The sequence below is a fragment of the Stigmatopora nigra genome, unplaced genomic scaffold, assembly GCF_051989575.1.
Source record: "Stigmatopora nigra isolate UIUO_SnigA unplaced genomic scaffold, RoL_Snig_1.1 HiC_scaffold_29, whole genome shotgun sequence".
NCBI lineage: Eukaryota > Metazoa > Chordata > Actinopteri > Syngnathiformes > Syngnathidae > Stigmatopora > Stigmatopora nigra.
In genome coordinates, this window is record NW_027551608.1 from 1,681,361 (window position 1) to 1,699,927 (window position 18,567).

General features: G+C 41.6%; 1 protein-coding gene across 10 annotated transcripts in view; it reads right to left on the minus strand.

Moving 5' to 3' along the window:
• The window catches only part of setd5 (SET domain containing 5), a 108,818-nt gene that overhangs the window by 9,667 nt on the left and 80,584 nt on the right, over nt 1-18,567 (minus strand). For 5 of the 10 annotated variants that reach the window (XM_077711765.1, XM_077711768.1, XM_077711766.1 and 2 more), the window contains 4 exons: nt 14,829-15,293; nt 14,490-14,582; nt 7,527-7,807; nt 7,323-7,444 (listed from right to left, as the gene is read on the minus strand). In XM_077711765.1, coding sequence (XP_077567891.1) covers nt 7,323-7,444; nt 7,527-7,807; nt 14,490-14,582; nt 14,829-15,293 — 961 coding nt within the window. Of the gene's footprint in view, nt 1-7,322; nt 7,445-7,526; nt 7,808-14,489; nt 14,583-14,824; nt 15,294-18,567 lie in introns of those variants that run through there. The other 5 variants (XM_077711767.1, XR_013325503.1, XM_077711770.1 and 2 more) reach the window with 5 other exon arrangements.

The window sequence follows — 18,567 nt, forward strand, 5'->3', positions numbered from 1 at the left end:
GGGTGTTGTCTTATCCCCTGATTACGCTCTTTGCTAAACCGACTTATGGTTAGGGCAATTGCTCTTAACATAGACAGTCTACTGGTGATGACATTGATGTCCAGGATTATCCAAATTATGAAAATAAATTGGACGAGATGGATTTTGTTCTTCCTTTTTCAGGCCACACATGCAAGTAAGGTGAATTCGGGTAAAGATAGAGACAACGGACTTCCCCCAGTTTATTTGTGTTTGTCATGAAAAAGATGATGGGATTACATACAAATATATAATAACAGGGGGTATGTAAGGGGTTAATAGACTTACATTATTATGTTTTAACGCTTTGCTTTACTTAGCTTATTAGTCTTACATTATATATTTGCTCGCAATGAAGAGTGCGTTGCTTTACTTAGCTTATTAGTCTTACATTATTATATATTTGCTCGTAATGAAGAACGCTTAGTTTATTCACATTAGAAAAGTCATTTTAGAACGTCTGCTTGCAACCATGTAAATGCTAGCTCCTTCGTTAGACTAAACAAATGAAGGTCGAATCATCTTGGACTGCTGGAATGCTGAGAAGAACCTTTGGCTCAACATGACCTTCATTTATCATTCATTTTGAGAGCTAAAACTTCTATTGACTTCTCATTCCTATTTTCACACCCTTCCCTTAAGAGCTGAGATGTTCATTGTAACTAGGGTCCTTGAAGCTAATAAACAGGAAAAAGATGCGTCTAATGCCAGAATGAACTTGGACAAAGAAGGGTCGGTTTGATTCTCTCTTGCAAGAAAACCACAGATGAATCTCCTGTCTCTTTTATTTGTGCGTGCATTTGGGAATGCCTATTGGTGAACCTATCAAGGACAATCGATATTAAGCATGAAATAATCGAAAAACATGAGTGGTACATGTGTGACTGAGCTGGCTCGCCAATACGTATGGAGAAGCAGGAAGTTCACCTTCAAAGCCGTGGTGGCATACATTAACATCTTTGCCTTGGTTATTGCAAGGTTTAAATTTATTGTGACCAAAGATCAGGACTTTTTAAAAGTGTGTGTGCATAGAAATCTAAGTTCATTTAAACATAATTTAAAGTTTATGTTACGAGCTCATTCGTCATGTCTCTCTCCCTCCCATCCGTGAACTCCCCGTTGTATTGAATAATGCCTCATTTTATTATTAAACATCATAATCACCAACAGGACCAAATTGTTTCGGTAAGATGAATTCCAAGATGGCGGCGCGCACAGGGGCAGCGGCTCTTTGCTCACTAGTTTGGTGTTTTGTTTTCTCAATCTTATCGTTATTTACTAACATCTGTGAGGCAATTTTTTTCCACAGTCGTCAGGATTCAAATACTCTTGGGAGGAGAAGCTATATATCCATCCCAACAGATTACCACCAAACCTACAATATCCCCGAGGATATCTCGAGACCACCGGGATCTCCGTGCATAGTCAGCCCACTCAGAGTTCGCCGGAGGCGGCGAAGGGAAAGAAAGCAAAAGCGTGGATGACGGGTGGGCCTTGCTGCTAAGCTAAGGAAGCAACCACACAGACCACCGCTTTCGTCGTTTTTCTTGACCAACGGCAGATCCATCACCCACAAAATGGAGTATTAAGAACTTCAGCTTGCTACCAACAGCTTTGCCAGGAACTGCAACATTATTTTCATCAAGGAAGAGTGGCTACACCCGCAAATCCCAGACGCCGCGGTATCGCTAGCTAGCCGGACGCTATTCTGAAATGATCCTTCGAAAGAATCAGGGAAAAGCAAAGGGAGGGGGGACTTTGCGTCTATATACACAATGATTGGTGCTGCAACAGTAGGATCATTAACACTCACTGCTTCCCGGATTTAGAGCTCTTGGCAGTACGGTGCAGGCTCTTCTATCTAACTTAGAGAGCTAACGATTGTTATTGTAATGGCTGTGCACATCCCACTGGATGCTAACATTAGCACAGCACTTAGCCTCCTGCTAGCGACTATAAACAAACAGCAGCTTGACCACCCCGATGGAGTGCTTATTGTCGCTGGTGACTTCAACAAAGCATGTTTAAAGACTGTTCTACCTAAGTTTACCCAGTACATTAAGTGTCACACCGGAGGAGATAAAACTCTGGACCAGACATGGGAAAACTACAGCCCGCGGGCCGGATACGGCTCGTTAGACTCTTTAATCTGGCCCCCTGACTTTGTCCAATTTTTTTCCCCAAGATGGCGCCGTCACGCGGAAGCCAGTGGCAGTAGCTCTGTCCACTCCTATTTGTTTGTTTTTGGTTTTACAGCCCCTCTATCTTTTTTTAAATTACATTTTAATATTTCTTAATACATTCCTTTTTACTTTACAATGTACTTTATACTTTTTACTTTAATGATGAGTATGTTAATACTTTAGTCTTTTTTTCTGTTTATGTTTCATGTGTACTGTTAACAGACGCAGTTTTTTATGTATCGTATTTTGTGCTGAGCCGGCCCATCTGTCAAATTTTTAAAGTCAATGTGGCCCCTGGGCCGAATAATTTGCCCAACCCTGCTCTAGACCAAGGGTGACAGACTCACGTGGGCCGGACCATTTGATTTTTAATATTTAGATTTTTTTTTATAAATGGATTAAAAGAACTGGATTAAAAGCCCCGAATATTCAGTTTTTTTGTAGATCTAAAACAGGGGTGGCCAACCCGCGGCTCACGAGCCGCATGCGGCTCTTTGCCCGGTTTCATGCGGCTCTTACGTCCATATCAAAGTTTGTATTTGTGTTTTATTTGCGTGTGCGCTTCGCTTGAGTTCAATACGGTATTTTCGTCCAATGCGCATGTGCTTGGGATGAAAATACCTCAAAGTTTCCCAGTAGGAGCAAGGTCATTTGAGTAAACGTTTTTAACAGAGTGGGAGAGCTCCCGTGAACCAGAAGCGACAATGAACGGCGTCGCGCACACAAAAAGTATCCCAAAGATCGAGCGTCGGCTGAAAAAGCCACACCCCTTGCGAGGCAGACCAAGGCGAGAGTGCTCAGGCGGGAGCAGCCAATAGGAGAGCGAGGTGTACACCCACGTGGTGGGCGTGCAAGTTAAAAGCCATTCATAATAAATGACAGCTCACAAAGAGCGAATGTTGCGCAAAAATAGGCTCTGATTTTATGACAGAAGTCCCACTAAGTAACATGCATAGTAAAAGAAAAACGCTATTGTAAATTATTATATTTTTGTTTGTGGACTTGGTTGAACTGAGAGTTTGTCTGTGTGAGACAGTGCACACAATGTTCATTGTTGATAATGACTGGCCTGTGCTGTTATTACTGTAGGAGTCAATTTATGTCATTACTATGCTGGTGTGTGACATTTACAATAAATCTGGCTGAGCAAAGGTATGTGTGTGATGTGGCTCTTTGCGGTAACACAGTAAAAAATGTGGCTCTTTGCGGTAACACAGTAAAAAATGTGGCTCTTGGTCTCTGACTGGTTGGCCACCCTTGATCTAAAACGATGTTTATTTGAGCTTTTTTTTTATTATAGACTTTTAGATTTTACTAAATGATTTTTGAATTAAAAACACAGAAAGAAATTGATTATAAAATTACAATTATGATTTGAAAAGGGGGAAAATCAGGAAATTGAATATACATCTCTACTCGATTTTAATTAGATCCTTAAACAGAAAGTTGCCACTCGTGATTTACTTTACCGGGCCTCACAAAATGATGCGGGAGGCCAGATATGGCACCCGGGCCGCCACATTTACACGTCCTCTCGACCATATTTATTCTAACATCAAACATGCCTATAGAGCCAGACCCTTCCTCACCTTGCTGGATACGACAACCTCTTCCTGTCCCTCACCCCCTCATACACCCCACTACGGAGTCAAACAAGGCCAAAAAAATAATAAAAACATGGCCCGAGGACGCCCTTCATCAGCTGCAGGATTGTTTTTCCCACACCCTTTGGGAATTTTTTGAACACCACAATCTCCAGGATTACACAGACTCTACTTTCCTACATCAAAATGAACGGACATTTTCAGTGTTACTAAATAGATACAGATTTTTCAAAACAAAAAATCCTGGATGACCAGTGAGACACAAGGACTCATCAAATGCCGTAATGCTGCCTTCAGGTCAGGGGACAAGGTAAAACACAGCGCTGAGAGAGCAGAGCTGAAGAGAGGCATTAAAAAGGTGAGAGAATGCATATACAAGGAAAATTGAGGAGCACTTCACAGGAAAAAAAACAAAGAAGATGTGGCAGGGAAAACGACACATTATCAATTACAATGACAATAATGTGCCTGTTAACGCAGGTGCCTCACTAGCAGAGGAACTGAACCGTTTTTTGCCCGTTTTGAGACTGACAAATCACACCCAGTCTCAACAGCCCCACCACCACACTGCAGCAGTACACTGAAGTTTCCGGAACATGAAGTGAGAATGGTAATGCAGTCTGTGAACACCAGGAAGGCTGCTGGCCCTGACAGAGTACCTGGGAAGGTGCTCAAAGCCTGTGCTGACCAGTTGGCTGGAGTTTTCACAAAAACCCAGTCCAACACATCCACCACAGCCCTGCAGCAGTACACTGACAAGCCATCATTCCATCCTGCCTGAAATCTGCCACCATTATCCATGTCCTTAAAAAGCCCACCATTGACAGCCTGAATGACTATACGCCGGTTGCACTCACGCCTGTGATCATGAAGTGCTTTGAAAAGTTGGTCACACGCCATATCAGGGATACAATCCCTCGCTCAGTTGACACTCACCAGTTTGCGTAGAGCAAATAGGTACACTCAGGACCCCATCGCCGTAGCCCTACACACAGCACTGAGCCAACTGGAGCACCATGGGAACTACGTGAGGATGCTTTTCATTGACTATAGCTCAGCCTTCAACACTAACACCAGACATTCTGGCTGACAAACTCTCCCATCTTGGACTATCCTCTTACATCTGCTGCTTGATAAAGAATTTCTTAACCAACCGACCACAAACTGTTAAACTTGGTCCCTACCTCTCTTTTCCATTACACTGAGCACTGGCTCCCCTCAGGGCTGTGAACTGAGTTCTCTTCTGTAATCCCTGTACACATACGACTGTACACCGACCCATCAGTCCAACTCCATCATCAAATTTGCCGATGACACCACTGTGGTCGTACTCACCTCAGAAGGGGATGAGTCGGCCTACAGAGATGAGGTCAACAAAATGTTTTAGTGGTGCTTGGTGAACACACTCACACTGGACACCATGAAAACTAAATAAATAATCCTGGACTTTCGCTAACACAGCACAGATCTGGCCCTACTCCTCATAAAAGGAGTAAGTGTAGACAGGGTCCAGCCCTTTAAATGGGGGAACACGTCACGGATAAGCTCTCCTGATATACAAACACCACGGCAGTAGTGAAGAAGGCCCAGAATTACTCCATTTCATGAGGGTACTCAGGAGGAACAACTTGGACACTAAGCTTCTGGTAACATTCTATAGTCAATGTGGAGAGCATTCTGGCATACTGCATTACAGTGTGGTACCCTGGAAGCACGGCAGCAGACAAAAAGGCCATGCAGAGATTGATCAACACTGCCCAGGAGATCTTTGGCTGCTCTCTGCCCTCACTGGAAAACATTGCCAGCCCTCGCTACCTCAGCAGAGAACATTGTCGGGGACCATTACCATCCCGGTCAGAACCTGTTCCAGCTGCTGCCCTCTCGCAGACGCTACAGGTCTCACAAAGAACGGACAAATAGGCTTGAGGACACTTTTTTCCCACAGCCATCAAGACTCTGAGCTTGCGGTAGCACGACACACAATACCTTCAGTGTAATAACTTCAGGGTCAGGTAACATGAAGAACGTTGGGCGGTGATCTGCCTCCTGCAGGCTGGCTGAAGGTAAGTGAGGAGACAGTGAGGAGGTAAGTGATCCGTTGTTTGCTGGCGTCTGCGAGGCAAACTTTTTCTGCAGTCATCGGGATTTGGTTGCGCTCGGGGGAGATGTGATATCCATCATAGCACAGTGCCAACGAGTCTGAAATTATTAATTATGTGGGCCTTTTGCCGGAAAAGCGCACTTTGTAGAGATGCACCACCAATTTCGCCATATGCAGCTGGGTATGATAACAATTAGGCTTTTTTCGAGTCAATGATGATGACAAAGCCTATGTCTGATTATTATTAGTTATTTGTTACTCTGTTAATAGATGCTGAATTACAACCAATAAAAATGTTTTTCCATTTTAATATCCTGCTTTTGGTGTTTTTTCAGAGGGTCTGAACAAATTAATTTGTATTTAGTTCATTTCTATGGGAAACTGATTTGAGATATGTTGGGTTTATTCTGTATTACTATTATAAATATAGTTGTATTAATTCATTTCTTTGTTAAATCATTCTAAGTCTTTCTATTGTTCGCCTCGAGGTCATAAACTGCCGCCTAGTCCACTCTCACATGGACTTCTCCAAGGATTGTTGACGCTACATCCACATACCCAGTATCGGGCTGAGAGGGTTGTTGATCAGGCAAGGAATCGATATCTGCCATTCCCAGCAACGGAGCCCATAACAAAGATATTGTTTCTGCCATGTCCATAACACTCGTGACGCACTTCGGGTTTTTCTTTATGTAATTAATATATGATTCTTAGGTCAAGGAAGGCATAATTGTTCTAATCTAAATGTTGTTAGGTCTAGTCTCCTGTTTTTGTTATTGGTTAAATAATTTGATTGTTATTGTAGTTCCAGATGTTGTTTTTACTCATACGTGATGGAATGATCAACAACTCTGTAAATTGTTTTGATTCATGGCAATAAGAGTCGTACGAAAATGTCTATTCGGTGAGACGTTCGGAAGTTGAAGGAGAAACTCTGGCTTGCTGAATCTCCCCTCTGAGGTTTTACCCGTGATCTATTCTATTTAATTAAATGTCAATAATTGAATAAGATGTCTGCCTGCAGTTATTGATAATTACGAACGAGGGTAATTATTAATGAACCTAACAGATATAAGTAAATCGACATACGAGCTCATTTGCGGAACGCATTAAGCTCATATCTCATGCTCTGACTGTACTTGTTTAGTGACAATAGAGGCATTTAGTGCAATTCAATTCAATAAAGTGCTTCCATATAATGGGCAATAAAAATGCAGGCTGGCCTCACTCTCGACCGCGCCGTAGAGGCGCCGCCCAGGAACGGCGATTGCAATGCTCTATTTATGAAAAGTCCAAGTGATGAAACAAGCTCTGGAACAAATTAATGTCAAAAGTAGAGGTACCACTGTAGCAAAGTGTGATTTAAGACTTATTTTCTTCTCAATTTAACATTTTTGTTTTTCAATTATTTCATACCAGATTCTCTATCTGTAAAAATGCTGTTCCTCTTGATCATTTGCTCCATCTTCATGCTTCTCAGCACATGCTCCCGTGTCCCTTGACCTTCACGTAGACGTTCAACACTGGTAGGGACCATCCTAAATAAAGTCCAAATTATTATTGATCACATATTCTATTGAAAAGAAATATAACAATTAAATTATAATTTGTTGCTCTCACCACTGGGCATTACTATCTGGATGTCTTCCCTGCACAGATGAGCCCTGATGTTGTGGAGGACTAACCTCTTCTATCTGCGGGATGACGCAGTTGTGTCCTAAAGAAGACCCGCAGTTGCCTGGTGAGGCAACTGGTCTCATTACGTATTGCGAATGGTGGGTTTCCTGAAGGAGGTGAGAACCAAGTTCCTTAGGGGTGCTACCCAGGGATGAACTGCAGCTAGATGTCCCGGAGTCATGGCTGCTCACTTGTTTCCTCTTACGATACTCCAACAATGAGACCTGAGGAAGAGATGATATGTGATAGCTCCCAACAAAAAGCTTCAACAGACAATGCCTATTAATGAAACTTGGGGCTGGCCAACTGATTTAGGAAGGACCACTTGCATCTCTTCAAACAAGATTCTGCTGGAAACAGTCTTTTGAATTATATATATTTTTCATAACACCGCACAATAGAGTTTCAATTTAATCTATTCATCTGTGTGAAAAACGTAACTGCAGTCCGAAATATAATGTAATGAATCTTTGATGAAAAAGAAGGTAACCGTAAAAGTGCCCTGGTGTCAGATTACATCCGCCACCACTATTTCTTGCATAATATAGACCAACATTATTGTATGATTTGGGTAAAGTTTGTTATCTATGTGGTCTGGGGGTCTTTTGGCTAAATCTGTTTTGCAACGAGCAGATTTCGTGTGACTATGTGATTTGCTCTGTGTCTCTCAGTTGGGAACATCTGCAAGAATGCATGCGTGCCTGCTTTGTGCTTCATACAAATCCATTTGTTAATAGCCAATCACAATTTTATTATTATCAATAAATATTAAAATTGTCTCCAGTCACCAACATATGAATCTGGCTAGTTGCAGTCACAAGCAATAATGACTCACCAAAATAGCTACTGCAACAGGAGGATCATTAACACTAATTGTTCTCATGATTTTGAGCTCTTGGCAGTTCTATGCAGGCCTTTCTATCTCCCAATGGAGCTAACAGTCACTGTAATGGCTGTTTACATCCCCCTGGATGCTAACATTAGCACTACACTTAGCCTCCTGCTAGCGACTGTAAACAAACAGCAGCTTGATCACCCTCATGGAGTCCATATTTTGTGCCAGTGACTTCAACAAAGCATGTTTAAAGACTGTTCTGCCTAAGTTTATCAATTACATGAAGTGTCAGATCAGAGGAGATAAAACTCTAGACCATGTTTATTCTAACATCAAACATGCTTCTAGAGCCACGCTCCTCCCTCACCGAGCTGGATCCAACCATCTCTGCCTGTCTATCACCCCCTCATACACTACTTCAGAGGCTAACAAGGCCACAAATAAAGATAATAAAAACATGGCCCGAGGACGCTCTTTCTAGGCTGCAGGACTGTTTTTCACGCACCATTTGGGATCTCTTTGAACACCACAACCTCCAGGAGTACACGGACACTGTACTTTCCTAAAACTGTACGGACACTATACTGTCACTGTTAATAAACATCTGGATTTTTCCTAACCAAAAACACTGGATGATCAGTGTGACACAGGCACTCATCAAATGCCGTAACAACGCCTTCAGATCAGGGGACAAGATAAAATATATAACTGCCAAGCAGAGCTGAAATGAGGCATTAAAAAGGCCAAGGTAGCATATACAAGGAAAATTGAGGAGCACTTCACAGAAAATAACCCAGAGATGTGACAGGGAATACGATACATTGCCAATTACAATGACAATAATGTGTCTGTTAACACAGATGCCTCACTAGCAGAAGAACCGAACTGTTTCTTTGCCGCTTTGAGACTGACAAATTGGATTCAGTCTCAACACATCCACCACCTTTTAGCAGTACACTGAAGCTTCAGGAACACAAAGTGAGACAGGTACCGCAGACTGTGAACACCAGGAAGGCTGCTGCCCCTGACGGAATACCTGGTAAGGTGCTCAAAGCCTGTGCTGACCAGCTGACTGGGGTTTTCATAGAGCAAACAGGCCCACCGAGGACGCCATCGCCGTAACTCTACACACAGCATTGAGCCACCTGGAGCACCAAGGGAATTATGTGAGGATGCTTTTCATTGACTATAGCTCAGCCTTCAACACTATAATACCGGACATTCTGACTGACAAACTCTCCCACCTTGGACTATCTTCTTCCATCTGCTGCTAGATTGAGAACTTTTTAACCAACCGTCCACAAATTGTTAGACTTGGTCCCCACCTCTCTTACTCCATTACACTGAACACTGGCTCCCCTCAAGGTTGTGTACCGAGTCCTCTGCTATACTCTCTGTACACATACGACTGTACACCGACCCACCACTCTAACTCCATCATCAAATTTGACGATGACACCACTGTGGTCGGACTCATCTCAGTGGGTAATGAGTCTGATGATGGAGATGAGTACAGAGATGAGGTCTTCGTGGGGTTTGGGGAACAATCTCACACTAAACACCACAAAAAACTAAATAAATAATCCTGGACTTAATTGGCAGTGAACGCAAATGATTTGGTCCAAGGAGCGTTAATACTCTGTTATTTTTCTCATGGCCTATCACGCATTCTCGGTTCGTTTGCAACAGCGACCTGCTGATACAGTGTGTCACAGACAAAAACTCAAATCTCATTTGACAGAAATGTTAAAATGTAGTATTTAATATACACATTGGAGTATTTGAAAACATTAAGAAGGTTTGGGTCATGTTTTTCCTCCTATAGAAACCATATTAAAAAAATATATTTATCTCTCCATTTTTTATCATTTTTTAAAGAGCTCCAGGGAGCGACTAGGGCAATGCTTAAGACACACATGTGGCTCCAGAACCTATGGTTGCCAAACCCTGCATTACAGTGTTCTAAAATCAGGTGTGCCGAATCTCTGAAAATAATCCCATTCGTGGATGGTCACTTTATAGTCCCAAAAATAAAGTAAACTGTTTTAATTTTTGTTGTTGTTTTCATTAAATTTTCAATAGGCACTGTCACACAAAATCATTCCTCAAAAAGGGAAATTCTCCAGTTAAAAATCCACAATTTATTTAGAAAATCAAAATGTCGTATTTTCACACCTCGAGGCCACACTTAAAAGTCTAAAATGTTCTCTAATATGGTCGGTGTGCCTTATCTGTGCACTAAATTCAATATTTGTATGGCACTGGACTACTTGGTTTTAATTTCTTGCCTGCATGCTACTTATTGCAATCAACCCAGCGGACATTCACCCTAAAAATAGATTCCCTGCGCATTACAAGCATTACGGTAAATCCATCTAAAACATTCCGCGGGAGTGGCGAGGCATCTGACTTGGCAACAGAATGCGGGAGTGAACGCTTGGAAAATGGACTGAAGCCATGGATCGAACACAATTTAACAGGTTTGCTAACGGATGGCCAACATAGTAGTACAACATAGTAGTATGGGCAGGCAGCGTCGCACAAGTTACGTGATGATTTGGAATGAATTGTCAATGCCGATACAACAGCGAGGAGTCTTGAATGTCGCGGGTTACAATTGATTGTGGATTACTGGGCTCAACTGTCGGCCAGCACTGTTGTCCGAGCTTTCCCCAAAGCTGGACTCAAGTTTCCGGGATGCACAACTCTGACTGACAGAGGAGCCTAGCATGTTGATTTGATTTTAAAAGAAGATTCTGTGCAATTTCAATGCAAAGTATCTTTTAAACCAAATAAAATGACATTAAAAGTTTGGACAACAATGATCAAAACAAGTTAAAGAAAGTTGTCACCTTTAAAAGCATCACGGCACATTGCAATTGCACTGCAAAGAAAACATTGATTTCGGTTCAAGCACAGACAAATACGACCTATATTTAATGAAAATGAGAACAGCCATTATCCAAATGGATATATGGTTAGAAAATGATCTTGTTTGCGATCTTAATAACGTCATTTCTAGTTTCTCTATTTTGTCAAATGCAGAAACGAATTATTGCCAAATATTAACAATCACTTAATGTACTTGACAACAAAGTGCTTCTCTAATAAATAGATTCATTCATTTCTTTTCTCAACCGCATATCCTCACAAGGGCCACGGCAGCCTATCCCAACTAACTACGGGAACCAGGCGAGGGACACCCTGAATCGGTGACCAGCCAATTGTAGGGCACAATGAGACTGACAACCGTTCACGCTCTTACTCATACCTAAGAGCAATTAAGAGTGTTCAACCAGCCTACCCTGCATGTTTTTTGGATGTGGTAGGAAACCAGAGTACCCACAGAAAACCCATGCAAGCCCGGGAGAGCATACAAACTCTACACAGTGAGCACCACTCAGGGATTGAATTCTCGACCCCAGAACTGTGAGACCGATGCGCTCACCAATCGGTCGCCAGGCAAATAAAAGAAATGCAAGTATTATTATAATAATATTAGTTTTACTCCAATGTGTAAATTGTTTCAGGTTTTAATGTTGAAAAAAAATGTTTAGTCAATTTAATAAGCCTTTATGATTTCATAAGAAACATTAGACACCAGGCAAAAGAAGCACAGAAAAGATTGCTAACAGGTCAAAATGAGGAGAGAAAATAATTGTTAACAGAGCAAGTTGGCAGCTTGGTAAGGGAAAACTATAGATGCCATGGCCGAACCAAAGACTATGTGATAATTGGATCAAGGAAAACATCAAAAGCTCAATTGGCAATAGAATGATCAAATTTAATAATCGGACATGGGCCCAGTCATCAACAACAAAAGCCTACTTGTCATCACACCCAGAAACTGCACATGACAAAATTGGTAAATTATGTTTGCTGAAAGGTAGAATTTAATACTAAATGCCAGCCAAATACTAATTGGGGCACTAATATGAACACTTCCGAACATTATGAACTTATCAAACACTTAACATTAGCAAAGGATCTAACTCAATCAATGATGTGTAAGTGTCTGAGTTGGCAACTACCACGACAATGTTTCTGTCTCTCTTTAGGACAACTGATTAGGAAAAATAACAAGGCTACCTCAGACCTCTCTATTTAATGATCAAATTGATATTTGGGGGGGGGGGGGGGGGGGGGGGGGGTTGTGATGCGATGTATCCATAGCGGCAGAATGCCAAATTACGAGTCCGTAATTATCACTTGTTTGGGTCTTTTGCCAAAAAAAACGCACCTTGTGGAGAGGCACTACCAATTTCGTCATGCGCAGTTTCCGGGTGTGATGACAATTAGGCTTTTATTGTTAATGATGACGACAAAGCCTATCTCCAATTATTATTCTTATTTATTTTCAGGGTGGATTTTGTTCTTTAGAAGAACCAAAATCTGGCAGTGTTGTTTGTGGTCGGACTTGTGTGTTGATGTTATGATCCCTCTCACATCTGGCAATTTTACCATTTCTCTGCATTCTTGTGTGTTTACAACTCCCTGTATTGTGTTGTATCTTTACTGGACCTGTCTTGTACCCTTTATTAATCCCCACTGTAGATATTGACTCCTTTTCAATGTGTGTTGTATGTCAGACCTTTCAGGCTTTCAACCACCTGGTAGGCAGGGGGACGTGACTTGTCTGTAAATTCTGACAGTTAAGTCACACCCTATTGGAACATCAGTTGATGAAAACGCACCACACCAAGACCAGTGTCTCTCTGATGAAGGCGGATCTAATATGCCAAAACATCTCAGGAAAAAAACAACCTAAAAGTAATTGTTTGTCAAGAAGGAACTAAAACCAGTCAAATAATAAAAGAAGACAAAATGGACTTAATACAACTACTATTGTGATTTAATCATAAATCTCTATACTTATCTCTTCCGATATGTGTAAATAAATAAATAATGGTTCCAGTTTGGATATTTCTCAGTAATGCCTTTAAGTTTAAAAATGATTAGATGAAAACTCCACCCCGTATACTACCACCAAGAAAATGTGCACATCTGATGTGAACTTATCACACAGCACTTAAAATGACCATGCTCAAATTCTGTCTGAACTAAAATATAACATTTCAGTGACCGGACGTTTGTCAACGGACACTTCGTACCCGCACATTTGGTCGACAGACAGTTTGTTGAAAAAATGTTTCGTCGAACGGACGTTCGGTCGACGGACAATTTGTCGCCGAATTTGCCGCCGGACATTTCGTCGAACTGACAAATCGTCGCCGGATTCGCTCGCTCTCAAAATTTTGTGGTCTAAGAGTGTACTTTAAAAAGAGGTTTAATATTAAAGCTGGGTTGGGCAATTAATTTCAAAAAGGGATTTAACCAGTGGCTATAATCTTACATATTTACATATATATGTTCATTAATTTGTATAGTACCTTTATCCAATAAATCTAACTTAAACTCCAGTGCAGTTCAAATGTGGTTGCCAGACGACCAATCCATTTAAAGTGGAACCTCTGGTTGAAATGTACTGCTGACAAGCGCAGTGAATGAATGGGCTCTTTAACTGCCCAATCGAAATGGATTGGATGCCTATTGCTGTCAATGGCAGAATATGAGTTAACCTCACACACTGACTAGTCTAGGCTTTTCTGTAGAATGTCGTCTATTCAATACTGGTAGATTCTTCATTGGACAGCACAACAAACTGACCAGAGGTGCTTAGACAACATGAAGGCCATGTGTTTATCACCATTGGTCCCTTTGAAGTCGCATCAACATTGCAAACGTGTCAGGGCGACATTGGCACACAGGGCTCTGTAAATCTAAATATAGTTTAAAGTGACTGGGAATACACTGGACCACAAAATTTTGAGAGCAAGCGAATCCGGCGGCGAACTGTCCGCCGACCAAGCGTCTGTTCATCGAAACGTTTGGGAACGAGACGTCCGTTGACCAAGTGTCCAACGACGAAACGTTCGGGTATCAACATTTCAGACTTGGAACTTGATGTAAATTTCATATTGTTTGAACATGGAGTGAGTGCTTATTGCAGATGGACACCCCAAAAAATACATGCACACTTCTAGAGATATAGTTGTAGGGAAAATATTCACCATATTTTGTACTGCCTTGTATTCACTTCTTACAGCTATAGCCTGGTAATCTGGCTTTCCTGTCAGCAGACTAATGGTATGATGGTTGGCCCTCTGCCTTGGAAAAAAATGGAAGAAATACTTGGCATAAAGTCTTAAGAAGCAAGAAGGAGTAATAAGCAATTGAAGGAAAAGGGGAAGTAGGTGAGGGGAGGAACAGTAAGCGCTACGCTAATTAAATTGTTAAATATACAATTATGCACACATTTTCGAAACTACAGCTTTGGGTATAACTCCCTGATAAGGCCCCATTTTCCTTAAAATCAAGAGGTGACAGCCAGAAAAATCATGTTTACTTGCCTTCTTTTTTTGAGGTGGGTTGTTGGCGGGTGGTGATGTGTTTTTTGGGTAGACACCAACATTATGAAGATCATAATCTGGTGATATATGACCAGGCCTTACATCCCCAAACAGACCCTGCCCATTCAAAGAATTATGTAAAGACTCAGCAGGGGAGAAACCACATTCTGATAGAGAGAGGCGTCGGTCAGTGACTGCAGTGTTTGCCAAGTTTGCATTGAGGGGAGAGCAGGTGTATATAAGGTTGAACTCTGTTCTGAAGATATGCTCCCTAGTTCGTGGGGTTTGGTCTGAGGTTGAGCATGAAACTGATTTAAAGGAACTGATTCCACCGGATGATAGGTCTTGGAAATCATTTCTTGAAGGAGGAATGGAAAAGTCATCCGTGGCCAATGACAAAGGGTTCTCCATGGTACAGGACAGCGAAAGATCCGGGAACTGGCTCCGAGGGATGTCGAAGTCTGTCTGAAGACATTGTTTTATTGGAACATTAGAAAAGGAAGAAAAAAGGGGTGGTTGGGTGGGTGGGGATGGGGGGGGGGGATCATGTGAAATACTTAGAAGTGTAACAATGAAGACATATGTACAATATCTCACAAAAGAGATTACACCCTTCTAATTTTTACAATTTTAAATTATATTTTTTCATGGGACCACATTGAAGAAATAACACTTTGATACAATCTAAAGTAGTCATTGTAGAGGTTGGATAATAAAAGAAGTGTATTGTTCTTCAAAATAAAGGAATGTTAGCCAAGAATTGGGTCAAATTAGGAATTTCCCCTCCCTGTCCAAGGTGAGTAGTTGATGTCAAGTGTGACTGGGGAGCAGATGTATTAGGGGCATTGTCACTCTCATACTGGTCACTGGAAATATAACATGACACGTTATATACAATAAATATGTATGGTAAAAAAAGAGACTAAAGTGGTTAGCAGCACGTGGTACTCGGACGTTTGGTCTACCGGACATTTGGTCGACCGGACCTTTGGTCAACCGGACCTTTGGTCGACCGGACCTTTGGTCGACCGGACCTTTGGTCGACCGAACCTTTGGTCGACCGGACGTTTGGTAGAACGGACGTTTGGTAGAACAGATGTTTGGTAGAACGGACGTTTGGTAGAACGGACGTTTGGTAGAACGGACGTTTGGTAGAACGGACGTTTTGTCGAACGGACGTTTGGTAGAACGGGTTCGCCCGCAGTCAAATTATGACAGAGAGTTTACTATTGAAACCAGCTCTCCAAATTATAATCAGAGTGAGTGAGTTTAATATCTAGATATCTAATATCAAAATATCAATAAGAGCCCCCATTTAACACTGGCTTGTTCCCATCAATAAGAGCACCCATTTAACACATCGGCTACTGCCTATCTATGAGAGCACTCATTTAACACATCGGCTGCTGCCATTGACGGCGTCCAATGAACCTTCATTCTCTCTGGGAGAACTTGCAATGCAGCAATGTTGAAATATCAAAATTATCAATAAGAGCACTCATTAAACACATCGGCTGCTGCCTATCAATAAGAGCACTCATTTAACACATTGGCTGCTGCCATTGATGGCAATAGGCGTCCAATGAACCTTAATTCTCTCTGGGAGGACTGTGCAATGTTGAAATATCAAAATTATCAATAAGACAACTCTCACACATGTGGATGCTTTTCCATTTCAGCGAATGCCTTTGGAGAAAAATACAGGCATGTGAAAATGAAATGAAAATCAGACATAGGCATTGTCGTCATCATTGACTTGACAAAAAGCCTAGTAGTCATCATACCCTCAGCAGCGTATGACGAAATTGTAGTGCTTCTCAACAAGTTTGTCTTCCCAGGCAAGACCCATTTATGACATTTATTTAATAGTGGCCTACAAATTTGGTACACTGACCCAATGAAGGCTTTCCTCATAAAACAAATTCCAGCACTGGCGTTCGTCTCAAAGGAGGATGTCATAGAAGCATTTATCGAATTAATGGATTCAGTAGACGAGGAAACAGATGAAGTCCTAGCAGAATTTCTCCTCTACTTTGAGACTACTTGGCCAGGTGCTGTTTTAAGGGGAAGGCGACGCCGTCCAGATTTTGCAATCCGCTTATGGAACATTAGAGAAAATACCTTGCTCGGAATACCACACACAAATAATTCAGTCGAAGGTTGGCACCGCGCATTTAAACGTAAAATGTCAGTCGTAGATCCAAATTTATGTCGTCTTATAAACAAACTCAAATCAGAGCAAAATGACTGGGAAATAACAATACAACAGACTTCATGCGTTATTATGCCCAGACACACCAAAAAGACATACGCAGCTGTTAATGAACGGTTAGAAAAGCTCTCGAGGACTATGAAAACCTGGATCAATTTGCAAACAAAGTAAAGTACCTACAAGCTATTGTGTATAATTTGTAAGTTTGCGAAATTCCATTTGTACGTAATTTGTAAGTTTGTATTTGTATTTTTTTACAGAATTTTTAAGTTTTACTGCTAGAATTTGTAAGTTTACTGCTTTAATAAAAACACCATCTGTGAATTTGCTTGCACGCCGATCAATGGCACTAGCCGATGTGTTAAATGAGTGCTCTTATTCATAAGCAGCAGCCGATGTGTTAAATGAGTGCTCTTATTGATATTTTGATATTAGATATTTAGATATTAAACTCACTCTCTCATGATTCTAATTTTGAGTGCTGGTTTCAACAGTTAACTGTCATAATTTGACAACGTCTGTTCTACCAAACATCCGGGGACCAAACGTCTTTTGACCAAACGTCCGGGGACCAAACGTCTTTTGACCAAATGTCCGGTCACGGACACGGCATGTGAGGTAGCTATGGAGTTTTAGTGCGAGTATCAAAGCATAAAATAAAAATTTGCAGTGTTAAGACTGTTAAGTCTGATAAAATTCATTATTGATACGCATCTGGCAGCGTTTTGGCATTTTCCATATGCAGTAGCAGTACTTAATTCTAGATTATTGGTTAACTTAGTTGCAAAACTTGAGTTGAGTATGGTGACGGCTCTTGGGAAGAAACTGTCCCCGAGTCTGTTTTGGCTGGTCTGGTCCTGTAGCGCCTAACAGAGGACACCAGGTTGAAGAAGTGTAAGCGAGTGTGAGTTATCTTTTAAGATGCTTTGTCCTTCCTAGGCCCCAGGAGTTGTAGCTGGTGAACGGTGCTCGGACGTTTGGTCGCCCGTCTTTTGGTACCCGGTCTTTTGGTCCCTTTTGGTCGCCGGTCAAATGGTGACAGAGTTTACTGTTGAAACCAGCTCTCAAAATGATATTCATGAGAGAGTTTAATATCTAAATATCTACTGTTTTCAACAGTACTTAAATATTAAACTCTCTCTCATGAATATAATTTTGAGAGCTGGTTTCAACAGTAAACTCCGCCTCCATTTGACCGGTGACCAAAAGACCGGCGACTAAACGTCCGGTCACACTGGTGGACAGGGGGGCTAGGCGGTAGCTGATAATATTTTGAGCTTTGTTGATCATCCTGGGCAGGGTGGTGTCGAGTCCTCTTCGGAAATTTAGCCTCTGCTGCGCCTTCTCGACGAGTGCTGTGGTGTTTGCTACCCAAGTGAGATCAGAAATCTGAAAGTCTCCACTCGCTCCACAGAATAGCCATTGATAGGAGCGAGCGAAGATGACATAGGCGAGGAGGGGTCGGCAAACCAAAACGTTGAAATAGCAATATTGGATGAAAAAAATAAAAAAATATAAAAACCAAAT